This window comes from Rana temporaria (assembly GCF_905171775.1).
Source record: "Rana temporaria chromosome 9 unlocalized genomic scaffold, aRanTem1.1 chr9a, whole genome shotgun sequence".
Classification (NCBI taxonomy): Eukaryota; Metazoa; Chordata; class Amphibia; order Anura; family Ranidae; genus Rana; species Rana temporaria.
This window is the reverse complement of record NW_024404477.1, coordinates 292,598-317,480: the sequence shown is the minus strand read 5'-3', so window position 1 is coordinate 317,480 and position 24,883 is coordinate 292,598. Positions and strand designations below refer to the sequence as shown.

The 24,883-nt window shown below is 47.9% G+C and overlaps 1 protein-coding gene across 1 annotated transcript in view; it reads left to right on the top strand.

The window, feature by feature from the left end:
* The first annotated feature begins 946 nt into the window (after positions 1-946).
* FGF16 (fibroblast growth factor 16) overlaps positions 947-24,883 on the top strand; it is a 91,735-nt gene continuing 67,798 nt past the window's right edge. Inside the window, exon 1 of the mRNA XM_040334401.1 lies at positions 947-1,247. Within this exon, the coding sequence (XP_040190335.1) occupies positions 974-1,247 (274 nt within the window). The 5' untranslated portion in view covers positions 947-973. The remainder of the gene's footprint in view (positions 1,248-24,883) is intronic.

The window sequence follows — 24,883 nt, the reverse complement described above, 5'->3', positions numbered from 1 at the left end:
CACGGGTCTGTGCCCCCCCCCCCCCTCCAGTCTCCAGGCACAGGTCCGTGTCCCCCTCCAGTCTCCAGGCACGGGTCTGTGTCCCCCCCCCCCCTCCAGTCTCCAGGCACAGGTCCGTGTCCCCCTCCAGTCTCCAGGCACAGGTCCGTGTCCCCCCCCCCCTCCAGTCTCCAGGCACAGGTCCGTGTCCCCCTCCAGTCTCCAGGCACAGGTCCGTGTCCCCCCCCCCCCTCCAGTCTCCAGGCACAGGTCCGTGTCCCCCTCCCCCTCCAGTCTCCAGGCACAGGTCCGTGTCCCCCCCCCCTCCAGTCTCCAGGCACAGGTCCGTGTCCCCCCCCCCCCTCCAGTCTCCAGGCACAGGTCCGTCCCCCCCCCCCCCTCCAGTCTCCAGGCACAGGTCCGTGTCCCCCTCCAGTCTCCAGGCACAGGTCCGTCCCGCAGGGTGCTGCTCTCTCCGCTCCTTGCCACCGGCTCCGCTGCCCTCAGATAGAGAAGGAGGGAGGGGGGTAATAATGAGATGGGGGGGGGGTAATAATGAGATGGGGGGGGGGTGATAATGAGGCGTGGCTTGTATAATGAGATGGGGAGGGGGGGTGATAATAACGAGGGAGGGGGGTAATAATGAGATGGGGAGGGGGTGATAATAATGAAGTGGGGAGGGGGTGATAATAATGAGGCGTGGCTTGTATAATGTGCGGGGGGGGGTGATAATAAAGAGGCGTGGCTTGTATAATGTGGGGGGGGGTGATAATAATGAGGCGTGGCTTGTATAATGTAGGGGGGGGGGAGTATATAAAGTGACTTTCCCTCTCCCCATCACACACTCTCAGCTATGACCAGCCGGAGGAGATCCCTGCACAGGGCTCGGGGGCTGCACAGAGGGACTGCACGCCGCCGCTCCCCCTCCATGGTCCTCTAAGTACTACAAGTGCCGCACTGCCCTCCCCTCCCCCGCACTGCACCCCCCGAGGACATGGCGGAGGTCGGGGGGTTCCTCGCTTCTCTGGATCTGGACTTACACGGCTTCTCCTCTTCTTATGGGAATGTGGCCCTCGCCGACTCCCCCGGATTCCTGAATGAGAGGCTCGGGCAGATCGAGGGGCGCCTACAGAGGGGAACCCCAACAGATTTCGCCCATCTGAAGGGAATCCTCCGGAGGAGACAACTTTACTGCCGGACCGGATTCCACCTGGAGATCTTCCCCAACGGGACTGTCCACGGAACCCGGCAGGACCACAGCAGATTCGGTAAGGCTCCGGGACTTCCCTTCCCCATACCTGGGTCCTTCCCTTCCCCACACCTGGATCCTTCCCTTCCCCACACCTGGATCCTTACCTTCCACCTACCTGGGTCCTTACCTTCCACCTACCTGGGTCCTTACCTTCCCCACACCTGGATCCTTACCTTCCCCACACCTGGATTCCCACCTTCCCCACACCAGGATCCTTACCTTCCCCACACCTGGATCCTTACCTTCCCCACACCTGGGTCCTTCCCTTCACCACACCTGGATCCTTCCCTTCCCCACACCTGGATCCTTCCCTTCCCCACACCTGGATCCTTACCTTCCCCACACCTGGGTCCTTCCCTTCACCACACCTGGATCCTTCCCTTCCCCACACCTGGATCCTTCCCTTCCCCACACCTGGATCCTTCCCTTCCCCACACCTGGATCCTTCCCCTCCCCACACCTGGGTCCTTCCCTTCCCCACACCTGGATCCCCACCTTCCCCACACCTGGATTCCCACCTTCCACCTACCTAGATCCCCACCTTCCCCACACCTGGATCCTTACCTTCCCCACACCTGGGTCCTTCTCTTCCCCACACCTGGATTCCCACCTTCCCCACACCTGGATCCTTCCCTTCCCCACACCTGGGTCCTTCCCTTCACCACACCTGGATCCTTCCCTTCCCCACACCTGGATCCTTCCCCTCCCCACACCTGGATCCTTACCTTCCCCCTACCTGGGTCCTTCCCTTCCCCACACCTGGATTCCCACCTTCCCCACACCTGGATCCTTCCCTTCCCCATACCTGGGTCCTTACCTTCCCACACCTGGATTCCCACCTTCCCCACACCTGAATCCTTCCCTTCCCCATACCTGGGTCCTTCCCTTCCCCACACCTGGATCCATCCCTTCCCCACACCTGTATCCTTACCTTCCCCACACCTGGATCCTAACCTTCCCCACACCTGGATCCTAACCTTCCCCACACCTGGATCCTAACCTTCCCCATACCTGGATCCTTACCTTCCCCACACCTGGATCCTTCCCTTCCCCACACCTGGATCCTTACCTTCCCCACACCTGGATCCTTACCTTCCCCACACCTGGATCCTTACCTTCCCCACACCTGGATCCTAACCTTCCCCACACCTGGATCCTAACCTTCCCCACACCTGGATCCTTCCCTTCCCCACACCTGGATCCTTACCTTCCCCACACCTGGATCCTTACCTTCCCCACACCTGGATCCATCCCTTCCCCATACCTGGATCCTTACCTTCCCCACACCTGGATCCTTCCCTTCCCCACACCTGGATCCCCACCTTCCCCACACCTGGATCCTTCCTTCCCCACACCTGGATCCTTACCTTCCCCACACCTGGATCCTTACCTTCCCCACACCTGGATCCTTACATTCCCCACACCTGGATCCTTACTTTCCCCACACCTGGATCCTTACTTTCCCCCTACATGGGTCCTTCCCTTCCCCACACCTGGATCCTTCCCTTCCCCACACCTGGATCCTTACCTTCCCCACACCTGGATCCTTCCCTTCCCCACACCTGGATCCATCCCTTCCCCACATCTGGATCCTTCCCTTCCCCACACCTGGGTCCTTCCCTTCCCCACACCTGCATCCTTCCCTTCCCCACACCTGGATCCTTCCCCTCCCCACACCTGGATCCATCCCTTCCCCACACCTGGATCCTTACCTTCCCCATACCTGGATCCTTCCCTTCCCCACACCTGGATCCATCCCTTCCCCACACCTGGATCCTTACCTTCCCCATACCTGGATCCTTACCTTCCCCACACCTGGATCCTTCCTTCCCCACACCTGGATCCTTCCCTTCCCCACACCTGGATCCTTCCCTTCCCCACACCTGGATCCCCACCTTCCCCACACCTGGATCCTTCCCTTCCCCATACCTGGGTCCTTACCTTCCCACACCTGGATTCCCACCTTCCCCACACCTGGAACCTTCCCTTCCCCATACCTGGGTCCTTCCCTTCCCCACACCTGGATCCATCCCTTCCCCACACCTGGATCCTTACCTTCCCCATACCTGGATCCTTACCTTCCCCACACCTGGATCCTTCCTTCCCCACACCTGGATCCTTCCCTTCCCCACACCTGGATCCTTCCCTTCCCCACACCTGGATCCCCACCTTCCCCACACCTGGATCCTTCCCTTCCCCATACCTGGGTCCTTACCTTCCCACACCTGGATTCCCACCTTCCCCACACCTGGATCCTTCCCTTCCCCACACCTGGATCCTTACCTTCCCCCTACCTGGGTCATTCCCTTCCCCACACCTGGGTCCTTCCCTTCCCCACACCTGGATCCTTCCCTTCCCCACACCTGGATCCCCACCTTCCCCACACCTGGATTCTTCCCCACACCTGGGTCCTTCCCTTCCCCACACCTGGATCCTTACCTTCCCCACACCTGGGTCCTTCCCTTCCCCACACCTGGATCCTTACCTTCCCCACACCTGGATCCTTACCTTCCCCCTACCTGGATCCTTACCTTCCCCACACCTGGGTCCTTCCCTTCCCCACACCTGGATCCTTACCTTCCCCACACCTGGATCCTTACCTATCGTTCTCTACCTGGATCCTTACCTTCCCCACACCTGGATCCATCCCTTCCCCACACCTGGATCCTTACCTTCCCCACACCTGGATCCTTCCCTTCCCCACACCTGGATCCTTACCTTCCCCACACCTGGATCCTTACCTTCCCCACACCTGGGTCCTTCCCTTCCCCACACCTGGATCCTTACCTTCCCCACACCTGGATCCTTACCTTCCCCCTACCTGGATCCTTACCTTCCCCACACCTGGGTCCTTCCCTTCCCCACACCTGGATCCTTCCCTTCCCCACACCTGGATCCTTACCCTCCCCATACCTGGATCCTTACCTTCCCCACACCTGGATCCTTCCCTTCCCCACACCTGGATCCTAACCTTCCCCACACCTGGATCCCCACCTACCCCACACCTGGATCCTTCCCTTCCCCACACCTGGATCCTAACCTTCCCCACACCTGGATCCCCACCTTCCCCACACCTGGATCCTTACCTTCCCCACACCTGGATCCTTACCTTCCCCCTACCTGGGTCCTTCCCTTCCCCACACCTGGATCCTTACCTTCCCCACACCTGGATCCTTACCTTCCCCACACCTGGGTCCTTCCCTTCCCCACACCTGGATCCTTCCCTTCCCCACACCTGGATCCATCCCTTCCCCACACCTGGATCCTTCCCTTCCCCACACCTGGGTCCTTCCCTTCCCCACACCTGGATCCATCCCTTCCCCACACCTGCATCCTTACCTTCCCCACGCCTGGATCCTTACCTTCCCCACACCTGGATCCTTACCTTCCCCACACCTGGATCCATCCCTTCCCCACACCTGGATCCTTACCTTCCCCATACCTGGATCCTTACCTTTCCCATACCTTGATCATTATATACCTTCCCCATACCTTGATCCTCACCTTCCCCACACCTGGATCCTTACCTTCGCCACACCTGGATCCTTATATACCTTCCCCATACCTGGATCCTTACCTTCCCCATACCTGGATCCTTACCTTCCCCATACCTGGATCCTTCCCTTCCCCACACCTGGCTCCTTTCCTTCCCCATACCTGGATCCGCACCTTCCCCATACCTGGATCCTTATATACCTTCCCCATACCTGGATCCGCACCTCCCCCATACCTGGATCCTTACCTTCCCCATACCTGGCTCCTCACCTTCCCCATACCTGGCTCCTCACATCCCTTCCCCATACCTGGCTCCTCTCATCCCTTCCCCATACCTGGCTCCTCACCCTTCCCCATACCTGGCTCCTCACATCTCTTCCCCATACCTGGCTCCTCTCATCCCTTCCCCATACCTGGCTCCTCACATCCCTTCCCCATACCTGGCTCCTCACATCCCTTCCCCATACCTGGCTCCTCTCATCCCTTCCCCATACCTGGCTCCTCACATCTCTTCCCCATACCTGGCTCCTCACCCTTCCCCATACCTGGCTCCTCTCAACCCTTCCCCATACCTGGCTCCTCTCATCCCTTCCCCATACCTGGCTCCTCTCATCCCTTCCCCATACCTGGCTCCTCTCAACCCTTCCCCATACCTGGCTCCTCTCATCCCTTCCCCATACCTGGCTCCTCTCATCCCTTCCCCATACCTGGCTCCTCTCATCCCTTCCCCATACCTGGCTCCTCTTATCCCTTCCCCATACCTGGCTCCTCGCATCCCTTCCCCATACCTGGCTCCTCTCATCCCTTCCCCATACCTGGCTCCTCTCATCCCTTCCCCATACCTGGCTCCTCACCCTTCCCCATACCTGGCTCCTCTCATCCCTTCCCCATACCTGGCTCCTCACATCCCTTCCCCATACCTGGCTCCTCTCATCTCTTCCCCATACCTGGCTCCTCACCCTTCCCCATACCTGGCTCCTCTCACCCCTTCCCCATACCTGGCTCCTCACATCCCTTCCCCATACCTGGCTCCTCTCATCCCTTCCCCATACCTGGCTCCTCTCACCCCTTCCCCATACCTGGCTCCTCTCATCCCTTCCCCATACCTGGCTCCTCTCATCCCTTCCCCATACCTGGCTCCTCTCATCCCTTCCCCATACCTGGCTCCTCTCATCCCTTCCCCATACCTGGCTCCTCACATCCCTTCCCCATACTTGGCTCCTCACATCCCTTCCCCATACCTGGCTCCTCACATCCCTTCCCCATACCTGGCTCCTCTCATCCCTTCCCCATACCTGGCTCCTCTCATCCCTTCCCCATACCTGGCTCCTCTCATCCCTTCCCCATACTTGGCTCCTCACATCCCTTCCCCATACCTGGCTCCTCACATCCCTTCCCCATACCTGGCTCCTCACATCCCTTCCCCATACCTGGCTCCTCTCATCCCTTCCCCATACCTGGCTCCTCTCAACCCTTCCCCATACCTGGCTCCTCACATCTCTTCCCCATACCTGGCTCCTCACATCCCTTCCCCATACCTGGCTCCTCTCATCCCTTCCCCATACCTGGCTCCTCTCACTCCTTCCCCATACCTGGCTCCTCTCATCCCTTCCCCATACCTGGCTCCTCTCATCCCTTCCCCATACCTGGCTCCTCTCATCCCTTCCCCATACCTGGCTCCTCTCATCCCTTCCCCATACCTGGCTCCTCACCCTTCCCCATACCTGGCTCCTCTCATCCCTTCCCCATACCTGGCTCCTCACATCCCTTCCCCATACCTGGCTCCTCACCCTTCCCCATACCTGGCTCCTCACCCTTCCCCATACCTGGCTCCTCACCCTTCCCCATACCTGGCTCCTCTCATCCCTTCCCCATACCTGGCTCCTCTCATCCCTTCCCCATACCTGGCTCCTCTCATCCCTTCCCCATACCTGGCTCCTCACCCTTCCCCATACCTGGCTCCTCTCATCCCTTCCCCATACCTGGCTCCTCACATCCCTTCCCCATACCTGGCTCCTCACCCTTCCCCATACCTGGCTCCTCACCCTTCCCCATACCTGGCTCCTCACCCTTCCCCATACCTGGCTCCTCTCATTCCTTCCCCATACCTGGCTCCTCTCATCCCTTCCCCATACCTGGCTCCTCTCATCCCTTCCCCATACCTGGCTCCTCACCCTTCCCCATACCTGGCTCCTCTCATCCCTTCCCCATACCTGGCTCCTCACATCCCTTCCCCATACCTGGCTCCTCACCCTTCCCCATACCTGGCTCCTCACCCTTCCCCATACCTGGCTCCTCACATCCCTTCCCCATACCTGGCTCCTCTCATCCCTTCCCCATACCTGGCTCCTCTCATCCCTTCCCCATACCTGGCTCCTCTCATCCCTTCCCCATACCTGGCTCCTCACCCTTCCCCATACCTGGCTCCTCTCATCCCTTCCCCATACCTGGCTCCTCACATCCCTTCCCCATACCTGGCTCCTCACCCTTCCCCATACCTGGCTCCTCACCCTTCCCCATACCTGGCTCCTCACATCCCTTCCCCATACCTGGCTCCTCTCAACCCTTCCCCATACCTGGCTTCTCTCATCCCTTCCCCATACCTGGCTCCTCTCATCCCTTCCCCATACCTGGCTCCTCACATCTCTTCCCCATACCTGGCTCCTCTCATCCCTTCCCCATACCTGGCTTCTCTCATCCCTTCCCCATACCTGGCTCCTCACATCTCTTCCCCATACCTGGATCCTCACATCCCTTCCCCATACCTGGCTCCTCTCATCCCTTCCCCATATCTGGCTCCTTACCCTTCCCCATACCTGGCTCCTCACCCTTCCCCATACCTGGCTCCCCTCACCCTTCCCCATACCTGGCTCCTCACACTGGTTTTCTGAGGCTTCTCACAATCTGGTGTTTAGTCGGTAATGTGATGCGGGGATTACACCTCCAGTTTCCTGCATTGTGTTTGTTCTTTGGATGACAGATTTTGGTTCCCAGAATCAGTTGCGGCTTTTAAATGTCAGGCAAGCAAGTTCCATTGTTCTGGGATTTGCCGATCTTCTATGAAATGTGAGATTAGCTGGAGGATGGGCCAAGTCATTATTACTCCTTTATTACAGTCCATTGTACTTTGCTGTACCAACGTGGCTAATGGTGGCTAATGGTGGCCAATGGTGGCTAATGGTGGCCAATGGTGGCTAATGGTGGCCAATGGTGGCTAATGGTGGCCAATGGTGGCTAATGGTGGCTAATGGTGGCTGATGGTGGCTAATGGTGGCTAATGGTGGCTAATGGTGGCCAATGGTGGCTAATGGGGGCTAATGGTGGCCAATGGTGGCTAATGGTGGCCAATGGTGGCTAATGGTGGCCAATGGTGGCCAATGGTGGCCAATGGTGGCTAATGGTGGCTAATGGTGGCTAATGGTGGCCAATGGTGGCCAATGGTGGCTAATGGTGGCTAATGGTGGCCAATGGTGGCTAATGGTGGCCACACACAAGTCGATCCGGTCATTCAATCGACCAAGGGGAAAAATCTGCTTAAATCAAAGGATGAATGTCTCATATGTGGATCGGTCACCGATCACTACAAATATGGCCACCTCAATCACCGCCAATCAGGTGACATTGGGAGCCATGGCCTCATCATACATTCTGCTTCATTTTCCTTAAAGTCGCCCCCCCCCCACCCCCCATTATGTATTTCATGTGTCCTATGGAGGTTCTTCTATTATCTATGTGTCCTATGGAGGTTCTTCTATTATCTATGTGTCTTATGGAGGTTCTTCTATTATCTATGTGTCTTATGGAGGTTCTTCTATTATCTATGTGTCTTATGGAGGTTCTTCTATTATCTATGTGTCTTATGGAGGTTCTTCTATTATCTATGTGTCTTATGGAGGTTCTCTTATTATCTATGTGTCTTATGGAGGTTCTTCTATTGTCTATGTGTCTTATGGAGGTTCTTCTATTATCTATGTGTCTTATGGAGGTTCTCTTATTATCTATGTGTCTTATGGAGGTTCTTCTATTATCTATGTGTCTTATGGAGGTTCTTCTATTATCTATGTGTCTTATGGAGGATCTTCTATTATCTATGTGTCTTATGGAGGTTCTTCTATTATCTATGTGTCTTATGGAGGTTCTTCTATTATCTATGTTTCTTATGGAGGTTCTCTTATTATATATGTGTCCTATGGAGGTTCTTCTATTATCTATGTTTCTTATGGAGGTTCTTCTATTATCTATGTGTCTTATGGAGGTTCTTCTATTATCTATGTGTCTTATGGAGGTTCTTCTATTATCTATGTGTCTTATGGAGGTTCTCTTATTATCTATGTGTCTTATGGAGGTTCTCTTATTATCTATGTGTCTTATGGAGGTTCTCTTATTATATATGTGTCCTATGGAGGTTCTTCTATTATCTATGTTTCTTATGGAGGTTCTTCTATTATCTATGTGTCTTATGGAGGTTCTTCTATTATCTATGTGTCTTATGGAGGTTCTTCTATTATCTATGTGTCTTATGGAGGTTCTCTTATTATCTATGTGTCTTATGGAGGTTCCTCTATTATCTATGTGTCTTATGGAGGTTCTTCTATTATCTATGTGTCTTATGGAGGTTCTCTTATTATCTATGTGTCTTATGGAGGTTCTTCTATTATCTATGTGTCTTATGGAGGTTCTTCTATTATCTATGTGTCTTATGGAGGTTCTTCTATTATCTATGTGTCTTATGGAGGTTCTTCTATTATCTGTGTGTCTTATGGAGGATCTTCTATTATCTATGTGTCTTATGGATGATCTTCTATTATCTGTGTGTCTTATGGAGGTTCTTCTATTATCTATGTGTCTTATGGAGGTTCTTCTATTATCTATGTGTCTTATGGAGGTTCTTCTATTATCTATGTGTCTTATGGAGGTTCTCTTATTATCTATGTGTCTTATGGAGGTTCTTCTATTATCTATGTGTCTTATGGATGATCTTCTATTATCTATGTGTCTTATGGAGGTTCTCTTATTATCTATGTGTCTTATGGAGGTTCTCTTATTATCTATGTGTCTTATGGAGGTTCTCTTATTATCTATGTGTCTTATGGAGGTTCTCTTATTATCTATGTGTCTTATGGAGGTTCTTCTATTATCTATGTGTCTTATGGAGGTTCTCTTATTATCTATGTGTCTTATGGAGGTTCTTCTATTATCTATGTGTCTTATGGAGGTTCTCTTATTATCTATGTGTCTTATGGAGGTTCTTCTATTATCTATGTGTCTTATGGAGGTTCTTCTATTATCTATGTGTCTTATGGAGGTTCTTCTATTATCTATGTGTCTTATGGAGGTTCTTCTATTATCTATGTGTCTTATGGAGGTTCTTCTATTATCTATGTTTCTTATGGAGGTTCTCTTATTATCTATGTGTCTTATGGAGGTTCTCTTATTATCTATGTGTCTTATGGAGGTTCTTCTATTATCTATGTGTCTTATGGAGGTTCTCTTATTATCTATGTGTCTTATGGAGGTTCTTCTATTATCTATGTCAGCCCTCAAAATTTCCACTCGCCTACTAGCATTTGGCGAGTGGATTTAAGCTGGGGGCGAGTGATGACAGGGCTGCATGACCAATCTCCCTCCAATCTGTACCTACACTTAGAGTCCCGATGAGATTGGCGGCGGAAGAGGAAAGGCGCATGCTCTGGAAAAGTAGTCTGGTGAGCCGCGCACAGGCAGAGCAGTACACAGGCGCTCTCCCTACAATTCTCATTAAGCCATGGGACAGTATGACCTCTCTGAGCCTGCCCCCCTCCCCCGACCAATGTAGCTGGAGAGCAGAAAGTAATGAGTGAGGTGGAGGATTGCAAAAATTACCACTCCGGTGCAGCGCTCACTGAAAGTTGCCCTGACATGAGAGCGGCAGCCTTCTAGTTTGTGCCGTTTTCTTCTCCTTGTGCTCTATGTAAGTGTCCAACAGTTTAGCCTGAGCACTGTGAGCAGACTGGTCTCAATGTGTGCTGTGCGCTGTCAGTGTGCGCTGTGCGCTGTCAGTGTGCGCTGTCAGTGTGCGCTGTGCGCTGTCAGTGTGCGCTGTGCGCTGTCAGTGTGTGCTGTGCGGTGTCAGTGTGTGCTGTGCGCTGTCAGTGTGCGCTGTCAGTGTGCGCTGTGCTATGGTGTCAAAGGCTGTGCAGTTGTGTGGATCTCAGCGCTGGATTGTACTCCCTCCCGCTGTGCTGCAGCTCCTCTCCTCTCTGCCAGCCTGAATAAAAGGGGGAAGTGGGGACATGCAAGCGTGGAGCCGCACACACAGGCTCCTGATGATGAGATGAATGGGAGAGAGAGAGGATGGATGGGAGTTGCAGAGGAGACAGCAAGAGAATGGGGAAGAGACCCAGTTCTAGTGCCCTGTCCCTCTGATCTGTGCCCTGTCCCTCTGGTCTGCCCCCAGTGCCCTGTCCCTCTAGTCTGCCCCCAGTGCCCTGTCCCTCTAGTCTGCCCCCAGTGCCCTGTCCCATTTTGTTAAAGTTGTTGTTGGTAATATTGAATTTTGTAATTTGATTCTGCATAAAACATTGTCATTCCATGAGATAATCTACGAGGGCGTGTTTGAATTAGGTGGGGCAACTGGTGGCGAGTACCTCTTGAGGCCTGGCTAGTGGCTCAGGACTTGAAATTTTGAGCCCTGATCTATGTGTCTTATGGAGGTTCTTCTATTATCTATGTGTCTTATGGAGGTTCTCTTATTATCTATGTGTCTCATGGAGGTTCTTCTATTATCTATGTGTCTTATGGAGGTTCTTCTATTATCTATGTGTCTTATGGAGGATCTTCTATTATCTATGTGTCTTATGGAGGTTCTCTTATTATCTATGTGTCTTATGGAGGTTCTTCTATTATCTATGTGTCTTATGGAGGTTCTTCTATTATCTATGTGTCTTATGGAGGTTCTTCTATTATCTATGTGTCTTATGGAGGTTCTTCTATTATCTATGTGTCTTATGGAGGTTCTCTTATTATCTATGTGTCTTATGGAGGTTCTTCTATTATCTATGTGTCTTATGGAGGTTCTCTTATTATCTATGTGTCTTATGGAGGTTCTTCTATTATCTGTGTGTCTTATGGAGGTTCTTCTATTATCTATGTGTCTTATGGAGGTTCTTCTATTATCTATGTGTCTTATGGAGGTTCTTCTATTATCTATGTGTCTTATGGAGGATCTTCTATTATCTATGTGTCTTATGGAGGTTCTTCTATTATCTATGTGTCTTATGGAGGTTCTCTTATTATCTATGTGTCTTATGGAGGTTCTTCTATTATCTGTGTGTCTTATGGAGGTTCTTCTATTATCTATGTGTCTTATGGAGGTTCCCTTATTATCTATGTATCTTATGGAGGTTCTTCTATTATCTATGTGTCTTATGGAGGTTCCTCTATTATCTATGTGTCTTATGGAGGTTCTTCTATTATCTATGTGTCTTATGGAGGTTCTCTTATTATCTATGTGTCTTATGGAGGTTCTTCTATTATCTATGTGTCTTATGGAGGTTCTCTTATTATCTATGTGTCTTATGGAGGTTCTTCTATTATCTATGTGTCTTATGGAGGTTCTTCTATTATCTATGTGTCTTATGGAGGTTCTCTTATTATCTATGTGTCTTATGGAGGTTCTTCTATTATCTATGTGTCTTATGGAGGTTCTTCTATTATCTATGTGTCTTATGGAGGTTCTCTTATTATCTGTGTGTCTTATGGAGGTTCTTCTATTATCTATGTGTCTTATGGAGGTTCTCTTATTATCTATGTGTCTTATGGAGGTTCTTCTATTATCTATGTGTCTTATGGAGGTTCTTCTATTATCTATGTGTCTTATGGAGGTTCTTCTATTATCTATGTGTCTTATGGAGGTTCTTCTATTATCTATGTGTCTTATGGAGGTTCTTCTATTATCTATGTGTCTTATGGAGGTTCTTCTATTATCTATGTGTCTTATGGAGGTTCTTCTATTATCTATGTGTCTTATGGAGGTTCCCTTATTATCTATGTGTCTTATGGAGGTTCTTCTATTATCTATGTGTCTTATGGAGGTTCCTCTATTATCTATGTGTCTTATGGAGGTTCTTCTATTATCTATGTGTCTTATGGAGGTTCTCTTATTATCTATGTGTCTTATGGAGGTTCTTCTATTATCTATGTGTCTTATGGAGGTTCTCTTATTATCTATGTGTCTTATGGAGGTTCTTCTATTATCTATGTGTCTTATGGAGGTTCTTCTATTATCTATGTGTCTTATGGAGGTTCTCTTATTATCTATGTGTCTTATGGAGGTTCTTCTATTATCTATGTGTCTTATGGAGGTTCTTCTATTATCTATGTGTCTTATGGAGGTTCTCTTATTATCTGTGTGTCTTATGGAGGTTCTTCTATTATCTATGTGTCTTATGGAGGTTCTCTTATTATCTATGTGTCTTATGGAGGTTCTCTTATTATCTATGTGTCTTATGGAGGTTCCTCTATTATCTATGTGTCTTATGGAGGTTCTTCTATTATCTATGTGTCTTATGGAGGTTCTTCTATTATCTGTGTGTCTTATGGAGGTTCTTCTATTATCTATGTGTCTTATGGAGGTTCTTCTATTATCTATGTGTCTTATGGAGGTTCTTCTATTATCTATGTGTCTTATGGAGGTTCTTCTATTATCTATGTGTCTTATGGAGGTTCTTCTATTATCTATGTGTCTTATGGAGGTTCCTCTATTATCTATGTGTCTTATGGAGGTTCTTCTATTGTCTATGTGTCTTATGGAGGTTCTCTTATTATCTATGTGTCTTATGGAGGTTCTTCTATTATCTGTGTGTCTTATGGAGGTTCTTCTATTATCTATGTGTCTTATGGAGGTTCTTCTATTATCTATGTGTCTTATGGAGGTTCTTCTATTATCTATGTGTCTTATGGAGGTTCTTCTATTATCTATGTGTCTTATGGAGGTTCTTCTATTATCTATGTGTTTTATGGAGGTTCTCTTATTATCTATGTGTCTTATGGAGTTTCTCTTATTATCTATGTGTCTTATGGAGGTTCTTCTATTATCTATGTGTCTTATGGAGGTTCTTCTATTATCTATGTGTCTTATGGAGGTTCTTCTATTATCTATGTGTCTTATGGAGGTTCTTCTATTATCTATGTGTCTTATGGAGGTTCTTCTATTATCTATGTGTCTTATGGAGGTTCTTCTATTATCTATGTGTCTTATGGAGGTTCTTCTATTATCTATGTGTCTTATGGAGGTTCTTCTATTATCTATGTGTCTTATGGAGGTTCCCTTATTATCTATGTGTCTTATGGAGGTTCTTCTATTATCTATGTGTCTTATGGAGGTTCCTCTATTATCTATGTGTCTTATGGAGGTTCTTCTATTATCTATGTGTCTTATGGAGGTTCTCTTATTATCTATGTGTCTTATGGAGGTTCTTCTATTATCTATGTGTCTTATGGAGGTTCTCTTATTATCTATGTGTCTTATGGAGGTTCTTCTATTATCTATGTGTCTTATGGAGGTTCTTCTATTATCTATGTGTCTTATGGAGGTTCTCTTATTATCTATGTGTCTTATGGAGGTTCTTCTATTATCTATGTGTCTTATGGAGGTTCTTCTATTATCTATGTGTCTTATGGAGGTTCTCTTATTATCTGTGTGTCTTATGGAGGTTCTTCTATTATCTATGTGTCTTATGGAGGTTCTCTTATTATCTATGTGTCTTATGGAGGTTCTTCTATTATCTATGTGTCTTATGGAGGTTTTTCTATTATCTATGTGTCTTATGGAGGTTCTTCTATTATCTATGTGTCTTATGGAGGTTCTTCTATTATCTATGTGTCTTATGGAGGTTCTCTTATTATCTATGTGTCTTATGGAGGTTCTTCTATTGTCTATGTGTCTTATGGAGGTTCTCTTATTATCTATGTGTCTTATGGAGGTTCCTCTATTATCTATGTGTCTTATGGAGGTTCTTCTATTATCTATGTGTCTTATGGAGGTTCTTCTATTGTCTATGTGTCTTATGGAGGTTCTCTTATTATCTATGTGTCTTATGGAGGTTCTTCTATTATCTGTGTGTCTTATGGAGGTTCTTCTATTATCTATGTGTCTTATGGAGGTTCTTCTATTATCTATGTGTCTTATGGAGGTTCTTCTATTATCTATGTGTCTTATGGAGGTTCTTCTATTATCTATGTGTCTTATGGAGGTTCTTCTATTATCTATGTGTTTTATGGAGGTTCTCTTATTATCTATGTGTCTTATGGAGTTTCTCTTATTATCTATGTGTCTTATGGAGGTTCTTCTATTATCTATGTGTCTTATGGAGGTTCTTCTATTATCTATGTGTCTTATGGAGGTTCTTCTATTATCTGTGTGTCTTATGGAGGTTCTTCTATTATCTATGTGTTTTATGGAGGTTCTCTTATTATCTATGTGTCTTATGGAGGTTCTCTTATTATCTATGTGTCTTATGGAGGTTCTTCTATTATCTATGTGTCTTGAATGAATGAATGAATGAATGAAAAACTTTTAAAGCGCGGCGCATGCGAACTGAATCGCTTCTGGGCGCTAGTTGTTCGTGTCTCATGACATCAAAAGAGCAGAGTTTTGATTCGTCTTCTGAAAGTCAGGTGGTTTTCCTCCAACCGAATGCTGGTTGGTAAAGCGTTCCATAGTCTCGGACCCTGAAAAGCAAACCTTCTTTCTCCTTTGAACTTGTATTTGGTTTTTGGTACCCTGAGCAGATTTTGGTCGGTGGATCGCAGAACGCGATTCGAATTGTGAGGTTCTATCTTGTCGCAAAGATATCTAGGAGCCTTCCCATGGATGCACTTATGTGTCAGGCAGAGTGCTTTAAATGCAATTCTGTCTTTTACTGGCAGCCAGTGAAGGGATCTCAGCGAAGGGATCTCAGTGAAGGGATCTCAGCGAAGGGCTCTCAGTAAAGGGATCTCAGTGAAGGGATCTCAGCGAAGGGATCTCAGGGAAGGGATCTCAGTGAAGGGATCTCAGCGAAGGGCTCTCAGTGAAGGGATCTCAGTGAAGGGATCTCAGCGAAGGGATCTCAGTGAAGGGATCTCAGCGAAGGGCTCTCAGTGAAGGGATCTCAGTGAAGGGATCTCAGCGAAGGTGAGATTGATTCCCATGTCCTTTTCCCAGTCACCAGTCTGGCGGCCGTATTCTAAACGACTTGCAGACGGGAGATTTGGTACTTTGGGAGTCCGAGGTAAAGGGCGTTAGCATAGTCCAGTCTGGAATTCACGATTGTTCCCACCACGACTGCTACGTGTTCTTTGGGGATAAATGGAATAAGTCTGCGTAGTAGGCGCAACAGATGGTGCGCTCCGCTGACTACTGACCCTATTTGTGCGTCCATTGTCATGAAGGTGTCGAAAATGACCCCGAGACTTTTGACTTTGGAGCTCGGGGTGATGATTTGGCCCAGAATGGGCGGGGGTGTCCAGGTTGTTGCCAGTTGACTCTTTCGGCTGGCGTGAAACATAAGGAGTTCTGTTTTGGAACTGTTGAGTTTAAGATAACTCTTTGTCATCCAGTTTTCTATCGAAGAGAGACATTTCTCTAAACTGGGATGATGATCCTTTTTGTTGCAGATGCGAAAATACAATTGCGTATCGTCTGCATAAGAGTGATAGAGTAGTTCTTGGCTACTGATAATATCAAAGAGAGGGCGAAGATAGATGTTGAAAAGCACCGGTGACCGTGGGGATCCTTGGGGGACTCCACATGACACCGTGCATTTTTCCGACGTGAAACAACCCAATTTAACTGTTTGTGATCGGTTTTCAAGAAAGGAAGAAAACCATGGTAAATCACCTTCTGCGACTTCTGCTACCTTGGCTAGTCGCATCAGTAACAGTTTGTGGTCTACCGTGTCAAAGGCTGCGCTTAGGTCCAGCAGAACCAGGAGACAAGATTCTCCTTCGTCTGCGGCCTCGTGGGCATCGTCCCATATTTTGAGTAAGGCCGTTTCTGTCCCGTGTCCGGGACGGAAGCCTGATTGTAATGGATCCAGTAGATTGTAGGTATCCAGATGCTGTTGCAGCTGTTGTACCACTACTTTCTCCATTATCTTGGAGAGAACATTTAGGCCTGTTATGGGACGGCGGTGAGTTGGGTCCTTGGGATCCAGGTTAGGTTTTTTCAAGATGGGCTGGATTGTGCCCTCTTTCAGCAGGGATGGCACTGTGCCTTCCTTAAATGACTGGTTTATAAGCTGTGTGATGGGTGGTGCCAGGATGTCGGCGCATTCCTTCAGCAGTTTGGTGGGGATGATATCATTGGGCGATGTGCTGTTCCGCAAAGCACCAATGATATTTTTTGTGGTATCGATGGAGATCGGTTCCAGAGTGAACTTTGTTGATTGTAGAGCGTTTCTGTGGGTGTTTTGTGGTTGATTGACGGTGGGGTTGAGGGGGGTATTGTTTTGCATGATGCTTTCCCGGATTCTTTCAATTTTGTTGATGAAGAAATCCGATAGTTCATTACAGAACTCTTGGGTGTCTGAGTTGGGGACTTCAAGACATCCTGGATTCATGGTCTGGGTGACCATCTTGAAGAGTTCACGTGGGCGGTTTAGGGCGCTGTTAATCGCCATAGAAAAATGATGTTTCTTATGGAGGTTCTTCTATTATCTATGTGTTTTATGGAGGTTCTCTTATTATCTATGTGTCTTATGGAGTTTCTCTTATTATCTATGTGTCTTATGGAGGTTCTTCTATTATCTATGTGTCTTATGGAGGTTCTTCTATAATCTATGTGTCTTATGGAGGTTATTCTATTATCTATGTGTCTTATGGAGGTTCTTCTATTATCTATGTGTCTTATGGAGGTTCTCTTATTATCTATGTGTCTTATGGAGGTTCTTCTATTATCTATGTGTCTTATGGAGGTTCTTCTATTATCTATGTGTCTTATGGAGGTTCCTCTATTACGGGGATAAGCAATTAGCGGACCTCCAGCTGTTGCCAAACTACAAGTCCCATCATGCCTCTGCCTCTGGGTGTCATGATTGATGCTGTCAGAGTCTCGCTATGCCTCATGGGACTTGTAGTTTGGCAACATCTGGAGGTCCGCTAATTGCTTATCCCTGCGTCTATTATCTATGTGTCTTATGGAGGTTCTTCTATTATCTATGTGTCTTATGGAGGTTCTCTTATTATCTATGTGTCTTATGGAGGTTCTTCTATTATCTATGTGTCTTATGGAGGTTCTTCTATTATCTATGTGTCTTATGGAGGTTCTTCTATTATCTATGTGTCTTATGGAGGTTCTTCTATTATCTATGTGTCTTATGGAGGTTCTCTTATTATCTATGTGTCTTATGGAGGTTCTTCTATTATCTATGTGTCTTATGGAGGTTCTTCTATTATCTCTGTGTCTTATGGAGGTTCTCTTATTATCTATGTGTCTTATGGAGGTTCTCTTATTATCTATGTGTCTTATGGAGGTTCTTCTATTATCTATGTGTCTTATGGAGGTTCTTCTATTATCTATGTGTCTTATGGAGGTTCTTCTATTATCTATGTTTCTTATGGAGGTTCTTCTATTATCTATGTGTCTTATGGAGGTTCTCTTATTATCTATGTGTCTTATGGAGGTTCTTCTATTATCTATGTGTCTTATGGAGGTTCTTCTATTATCTATGTGTCTTATGGAGGTTCTTCTATTATCTATGTGTCTTATGGAGGTTCTTCTATTATCTATGTGTCTTATGGAGGTTCTTCTATTATCTATGTGTCTTATGGAGGTTCTTCTATTATCTATGTGTCTTATGGAGGTTCTCTTATTATCTATGTGTCTTATGGAGGTTCTTCTATTATCTATGTGTCTTATGGAGGTTCTTCTATTATCTATGTGTCTTATGGAGGTTCTTCTATTATCTATGTGTCTTATGGAGGTTCTTCTATTATCTATGTGTCTTATGGAGGTTCTTCTATTATCTATGTGTCTTATGGAGGTTCCTCTATTATCTATGTGTCTTATGGAGGTTCTTCTATTATCTATGTGTCTTATGGAGGTTCTTCTATTATCTATGTGTCTTATGGAGGTTCTCTTATTATCTATATGTCTTATGGAGGTTCTTCTATTATCTATGTGTCTTATGGAGGTTCTTCTATTATCTATGTGTCTTATGGAGGATCTTCTATTATCTATGTGTCTTATGGAGGTTCTTCTATTATCTATGTGTCTTATGGAGGTTCTTCTATTATCTATGTGTCTTATGGAGGTTCTTCTATTATCTATGTGTCTTATGGAGGTTCTTCTATTATCTATGTGTCTTATGGAGGTTCTCTTATTATCTATGTGTCTTATGGAGGTTCTTCTATTATCTATGTGTCTTATGGAGGTTCTTCTATTATCTATGTGTCTTATGGAGGTTCTTCTATTATCTATGTGTCTTATGGAGGTTCTTCTATTATCTATGTGTCTTATGGAGGTTCTTCTATTATCTATGTGTCTTATGGAGGTTCTTCTATTATCTATGTGTCTTATGGAGGTTCTTCTATTATCTATGTGTCTTATGGAGGTTCTCTTATTATCTATGTGTCTTATGGAGGTTCTTCTATTATCTATGTGTCTTATGGAGGTTCTTCTATTATCTATGTGTCTTATGGAGGTTCTTCTATTATCTATGTGTCTTATGGAGGTTCTTCTATTATCTATGTGTCTTATGGAGGTTCTTCTATTATCTATGTGTCTTATGGAGGTTCTTCTATTATCTATGTGTCTTATGGAGGTTCTCTTATTATCTATGTGTCTTATGGAGGTTCTTCTATTATCTATGTGTCTTATGGAGGTTCTTCTATTATCTATGTGTCTTATGGAGGTTCTTCTATTATCTATGTGTCTTATGGAGGTTCTTCTATTATCTATGTGTCTTATGGAGGTTCTTCTATTATCTATGTGTCTTATGGAGGTTCTTCTATTATCTATGTGTCTTATGGAGGTTCTCTTGTTATTCATTTTATTGTCACCTGGAAAATCCTTCATTTTGAGTTGAAATCTTCCATTGGGGACACTTGTTCCTTTAACAGATGTCCAGGGGTTGGTTTCCACTTGCAGGCTGGGGGCAGTAAAAACAGGCTGTCGAGTGACTCCTCCCCCTTGAGCTGCAAGTGCAGTTGGATGGGGTTGTACACATATTGTACATACAGATAGAGAGAGAGAGAGACAGATAAAGAGAGAGAGATAGATAGAGAGAGAGAGACAGATAGAGAGATACAGACAGATAGAGAGAGAGAGAGAGAGAGAGAGAGAGAGAGAGTTTGATAGACAGAGAGGAGGAGAGAGACAGAGATAGAGAGATAGATTGATAGACAGAGAGAAAGAGAGAGAGAGACAGATATAAAGAGAGAGACAGAGAGAGAGAGACAGCGAGAGAGAGAGATATATTGATAGACAGAGAGAAAGGGAGAGAGAGACATAGAAAGAGAGAGAGAGACAGAGAGAGAGACAGAGAGAGAGAGAGATATATTGATAGACAGAGAGAAAGGGAGAGAGAGACATAGAAAGAGAGAGAGAGACAGAGAGAGAGACAGAGAGAGAGAGAGAGACAGAGAGAGACAGAGAGAGAGACAGAGAGAGAGAGATTGATAGACAGAGACAGAGAGAGATAGAGAGATAGATTGATAGACAGAGAGAACGAGAGAGAGAGACAGAGAGAACGAGAGAGACACAGAGAGGGAGAGAGAGACAGAGAGAGATAGATTGATAGACAGAGAGACAGAGAGAGAGAGACAGAGAGAGAGAGATTGATATACAGAGAGAAAGAGAGAGAGATAGATTGATAGACAGAGAGAAAGAGAGAGAGAGACAGAGAGACATAGACAGAGAGAGAGAGAGGTTGATAGACAGAGAGAAAGAGAGAGACAGAGAGAAAGACAGAGAGAGAGAGATAGATTGATAGACAGAGAGAGAGAGAGAGACAGAGAGAGAGAGATAGATTGATAGACAGAGAGACATAGACAGAGAGAGAGAGAGGTTGATAGACAGAGAGAAAGAGAGAGACAGAGAGAAAGACAGAGAGAGAGAGATAGATTGATAGACAGAGAGAGAGAGAGAGACAGAGAGAGAGAGATAGATTGATAGACAGAGAGAGAGAGACAGAGAGAGAGAGAGAGAGACAGAGAGACAGAGAGATAGAGAGACAGAGACAGAGAGAGATAGATTGATAGACAGAGAGAGAGAGACAGACAGATGACTCTGTGATAGAGGTGGAAAGGATATTATTCTAGACTCTGAAATAAACTTGGCGTCGGTCATGCTGGGGTCAGTGGGAGGGGTGACCTTTCTCATGCCCCCGCCCAGGAGGAAACAGGTGCCCTTCCTCTGTGGGTGTGGCTTTGGAGGGGTTAACCCCTTCCCTGCCAGGCTGCATGCCACATCCACAACTCATGGATAGAAATCCTTTCCGCTCGCGGAGAACAGAAATTCTAAACAAATTCCCTCATTTTCTAGAAATGTCTTTTTTCCGCCCTTTCTGCAGGTGCACAGAAAACATTTTGGAGGAATGTCTGGGATTAGTCAGAGTGTCCCGGCTCCGGCCCCCCCGGATTCCTCCCCCCCCGGCTCCGGCCCCCCCGGATTCCTCTCCCCGGCTCCGGCCCCCCCGGATTCCTCCCCCCGTCTCCGGCCCCCCGGATTCCTCCCCCCCCCCCGGCTCCGGCCCCCCCGGATTCCTCCCCCCCGGATTCCTCCCCCCCGGCTCCGGCCCCCCCGGATTCCTTCCCCCGGCTCCAGCACCCCCGGATTCCTCCCCCCGGCTCCGGCCCCCCGGATTCCTCCCCCCGGCTCCGGCCCCCCCGGATTCCTCCCCCCGGCTCCGGCCCCCCCCGGATTCCTCCCCCCCGGCTACGGCCCCCCCGGATTCCTCCCCCCGGCTCCGGCCCCCCCGGATTCCTCCCCCCGGATTCTCCCCCCCCCCCCCGGCTCCGGCCCCCCCGGATTCCTCCCCCCGGATTCCTCCGTCAGGCATATTTGCTTTGTGTACATTTATCTGGAATGATCCCGACATTCACGCCGTGGATGAAATATGATCTCCAGTATATTGAGGTTTATGGAAACTCCAACTGGAGAACATTTTCTTCCAATAAAATCCTTCTTTTCATCTTTTTACATCTTTTGTTACATCTCAGTGCTGCTGATCTCCTGCAACCTCTTTGTCGCCACTTCCTCCATACTCTCCAGTGATGGCTGCATGGCATTTCTCAGGTTGGGTTTCCTGATGGTGACACCATCTCTTGTAGTCTCTATAACAGGGGTCTCAAATTACCTGAGGGCCACAAGACAAGTTTTCATAAGCCATGGGGGGCTGCATGCAAACTTTCAAACTTCAAAAACAACAGTACTGGTGTCAGCGAGCGCATTATTACCACCAGCACTGGTGTCAGTGAGCGCATTATTACTACCAGCACTGGTGTCAGCGAGCGCATTATTACCACCAGCACTGGTGTAAGGCAGGGTTTGACAAATTTGCTTGGAATCTAGGAGCCAGAAAACGCGCCCCGTCCCGACGAGCTTGTGCGCAGAAGCGAACACATACGTGAGCAGCGCCCGCATATGTAAACAGTGTTCAAACCACACATGTGAGGTATCGCCGCGATCGTCAGAGCGAGAGCAATAATTCTAGCCCTAGACCTCCTCTGTAACTCAAAACATGCAACCTGTAGATTTTTTTAAACGTCACCTATGAAGATTTTAAAGGGTAAAAAAGTTTGTCGGCATTCCACGAGCGGACGCAATTTTGAAGCGTGACATGTTGGGTATGAATTTACTCAGGGTAACATTATCTTTCATAATATTAAAAAAAAAATGGGGATAACTTTACTGTTGTCTTATTTTTTAATTAAAAAAAGTGTAATTTTTTCCCAAAAAAGTACGCTTGTAAGACCGCTGCGCAAATACTGCGTAACAGAAAGTATTGAAACGATCGCCATTTTATTCTCTAGGGTGTTGGGATAAAAAATATATATAATGTTTGGGGGTTCTAATTAGAGGGAAGAAGATGGCAGTGAAAATAGTGAAAAATGACATTAGAATTGCTGTTTAACTTGTAATGCTTAACTTGTAATACCAACGGCTCACCACCAGATGGCGCCACTCTTTGCTCTCCCCACTTCCACCCTGCCTGCGGGCCATTTATAACTGGTCCGCGGGCCGCAAATGACCCGCGGGCCGGTACTTTGAGACCACTGCACTATAAGAAAGGCCACGTGACAGGGTGACAACACAGGAGAACAATTAGGAGACAGGAACAGAGCGTTGTCACCCGATAACAGGAAGTTGACTTTTTTTAAATGACCTGAACCTGTGGAAGTGTCTCTGATGATAGGAAAGATGTTCCAGTTAATGGGGTCACCGGGTCTGTCATGTATGAAAATGTCACCGGATTCCCCTCTATGGAAGAAACATTGGAAGACCTTCCAGTGCTGTGTCTGTGCTGTGCTGTGTCTGTGCCTTTGCTTTGTGCTGTGTCTGTGCTGTGTCTGTGCCTTTGCTTTGTGCTGTGTCTGTGCTGTGTCTGTGATGTGCCTGTGTTGTGATGTGTCTGTGTTGTGCTGTGTCTTGTGCTGTGTCTTGTGCTGTGTCTGTGCTGTGCTGTGTGATGTGTCTGTGTTGTGCTGTGTGATGTGTCTGTGTTGTGCTGTGTCTTGTGCTGTGTCTGTGCTGTGCCTGTGCTGTGTCTCTGCCTGTGCTGTGTCTCTGCCTGTGCTGTCTGTGTCTCTGCCTGTGCTGTCTGTGTCTGTGCTGTGTCTGTGCCTGCTCTGTGTCTGTGATGTGTCTCTGCCTGTGCTGTGTCTGTGTCTCTGCCTGTGCTGTGTCTGTGCTGTGTCTCTGCCTGTGCTGTCTGTGTCTGTACCTGTGCTGTCTGTGTCTGTTATGTGCCTGTGCTGTGTCTGTGCCTGCTCTGTGTCTGTGCTGTGTCTCTGCCTGTGCTGTGTCTGTGCTGTGTCTGTGTCTCTGCCTGTGCTGTGTCTCTACCTGTGCTGTGTCTGCTCTGTGTTTGTGCTGTGTCTCTGCCTGTGCTGTGTCTGTGCTGTGTCTGTGTCTCTGCCTGTGCTGTGTCTGTGCTGTGTCTCTGCCTGTGCTGTGTCTCTACCTGTGCTGTGTCTGTGCTGTGTCTCTGCCTGTGCTGTGTCTGTGCTGTGTCTCTGCCTGTGCTGTGTCTCTGCCTGTGCTGTGTCTCTGCCTGTGCTGTGTCTGTGCCTGTGCTGTGTCTGTGTCTGTGTTGTGTCTGTGCTGTGTCTGTGCCTGTGCTGTGTCTGTGCCTGTGCTGTGTCTGTGTTGTGTCTGTGCCTGTGCTGTGTCTCTGTCTGTGCTGTGTCTCTGTCTGTGTTGTGTCTGTGTCTCTGCATGTGCTGTGTCTCTGTCTGTGTTGTGTCTGTGCCTGTGCCGTGTCTCTGTCTGTGTTGTGTCTGTGCCTGTGCCGTGTCTCTGTCTGTGTTGTGTCTGTGTCTCTGCCTGTGCTGTGTCTCTGTCTGTGTTGTGTCTGTGCCGTGTCTCTGTCTGTGTTGTGTCTGTGCCTGTGCCTGTGCTGTGTCTGTACTGTGTCTCTGCCTGTGCTGTGTCTGTGCTGTCTGTGTCTCTGCCTGTGCTGTGTCTCTGTCTGTGTTGTGTCTGTGCCTGTGCCGTGTCTCTGTCTGTGTTGTGTCTGTGCCTGTGCTGTGTCTGTGCTGTCTGTGTCTCTGCCTGTGCTGTGTCTCTGTCTGTGTTGTGTCTGTGCCTGTGCCGTGTCTCTGTCTGTGTTGTGTCTGTGCCTGTGCTGTGTCTGTACTGTGTCTCTGCCTGTGCTGTGTCTGTGCTGTGTCCGTGCTGTCTGTGTCTCTGCCTGTGCTGTGTCTGTGCCTGTGCTGTGTCTGTGCCATGTCTGTGCCTGTGCTGTGTCTGTGTCTGTGCCTGTGCTGTGTCTGTGCCTGTGCTGTGTCTGTGCCTGTGCCGTGTCTGTGTCTGTGCCTGTGTCTGTGCCTGTGCTGTGTCTGTGCTGTGTCTGTGCCTGTGTCTGTGCCTGTGCTGTGTCTGTGCCTGTGCTGTGTCTGTGTCTGTGCTGTGTCTCTGCCTGTGCTGTGTCTGTGCATTGCATTATGTGTATATGTATTGCATTAAAGTGACAT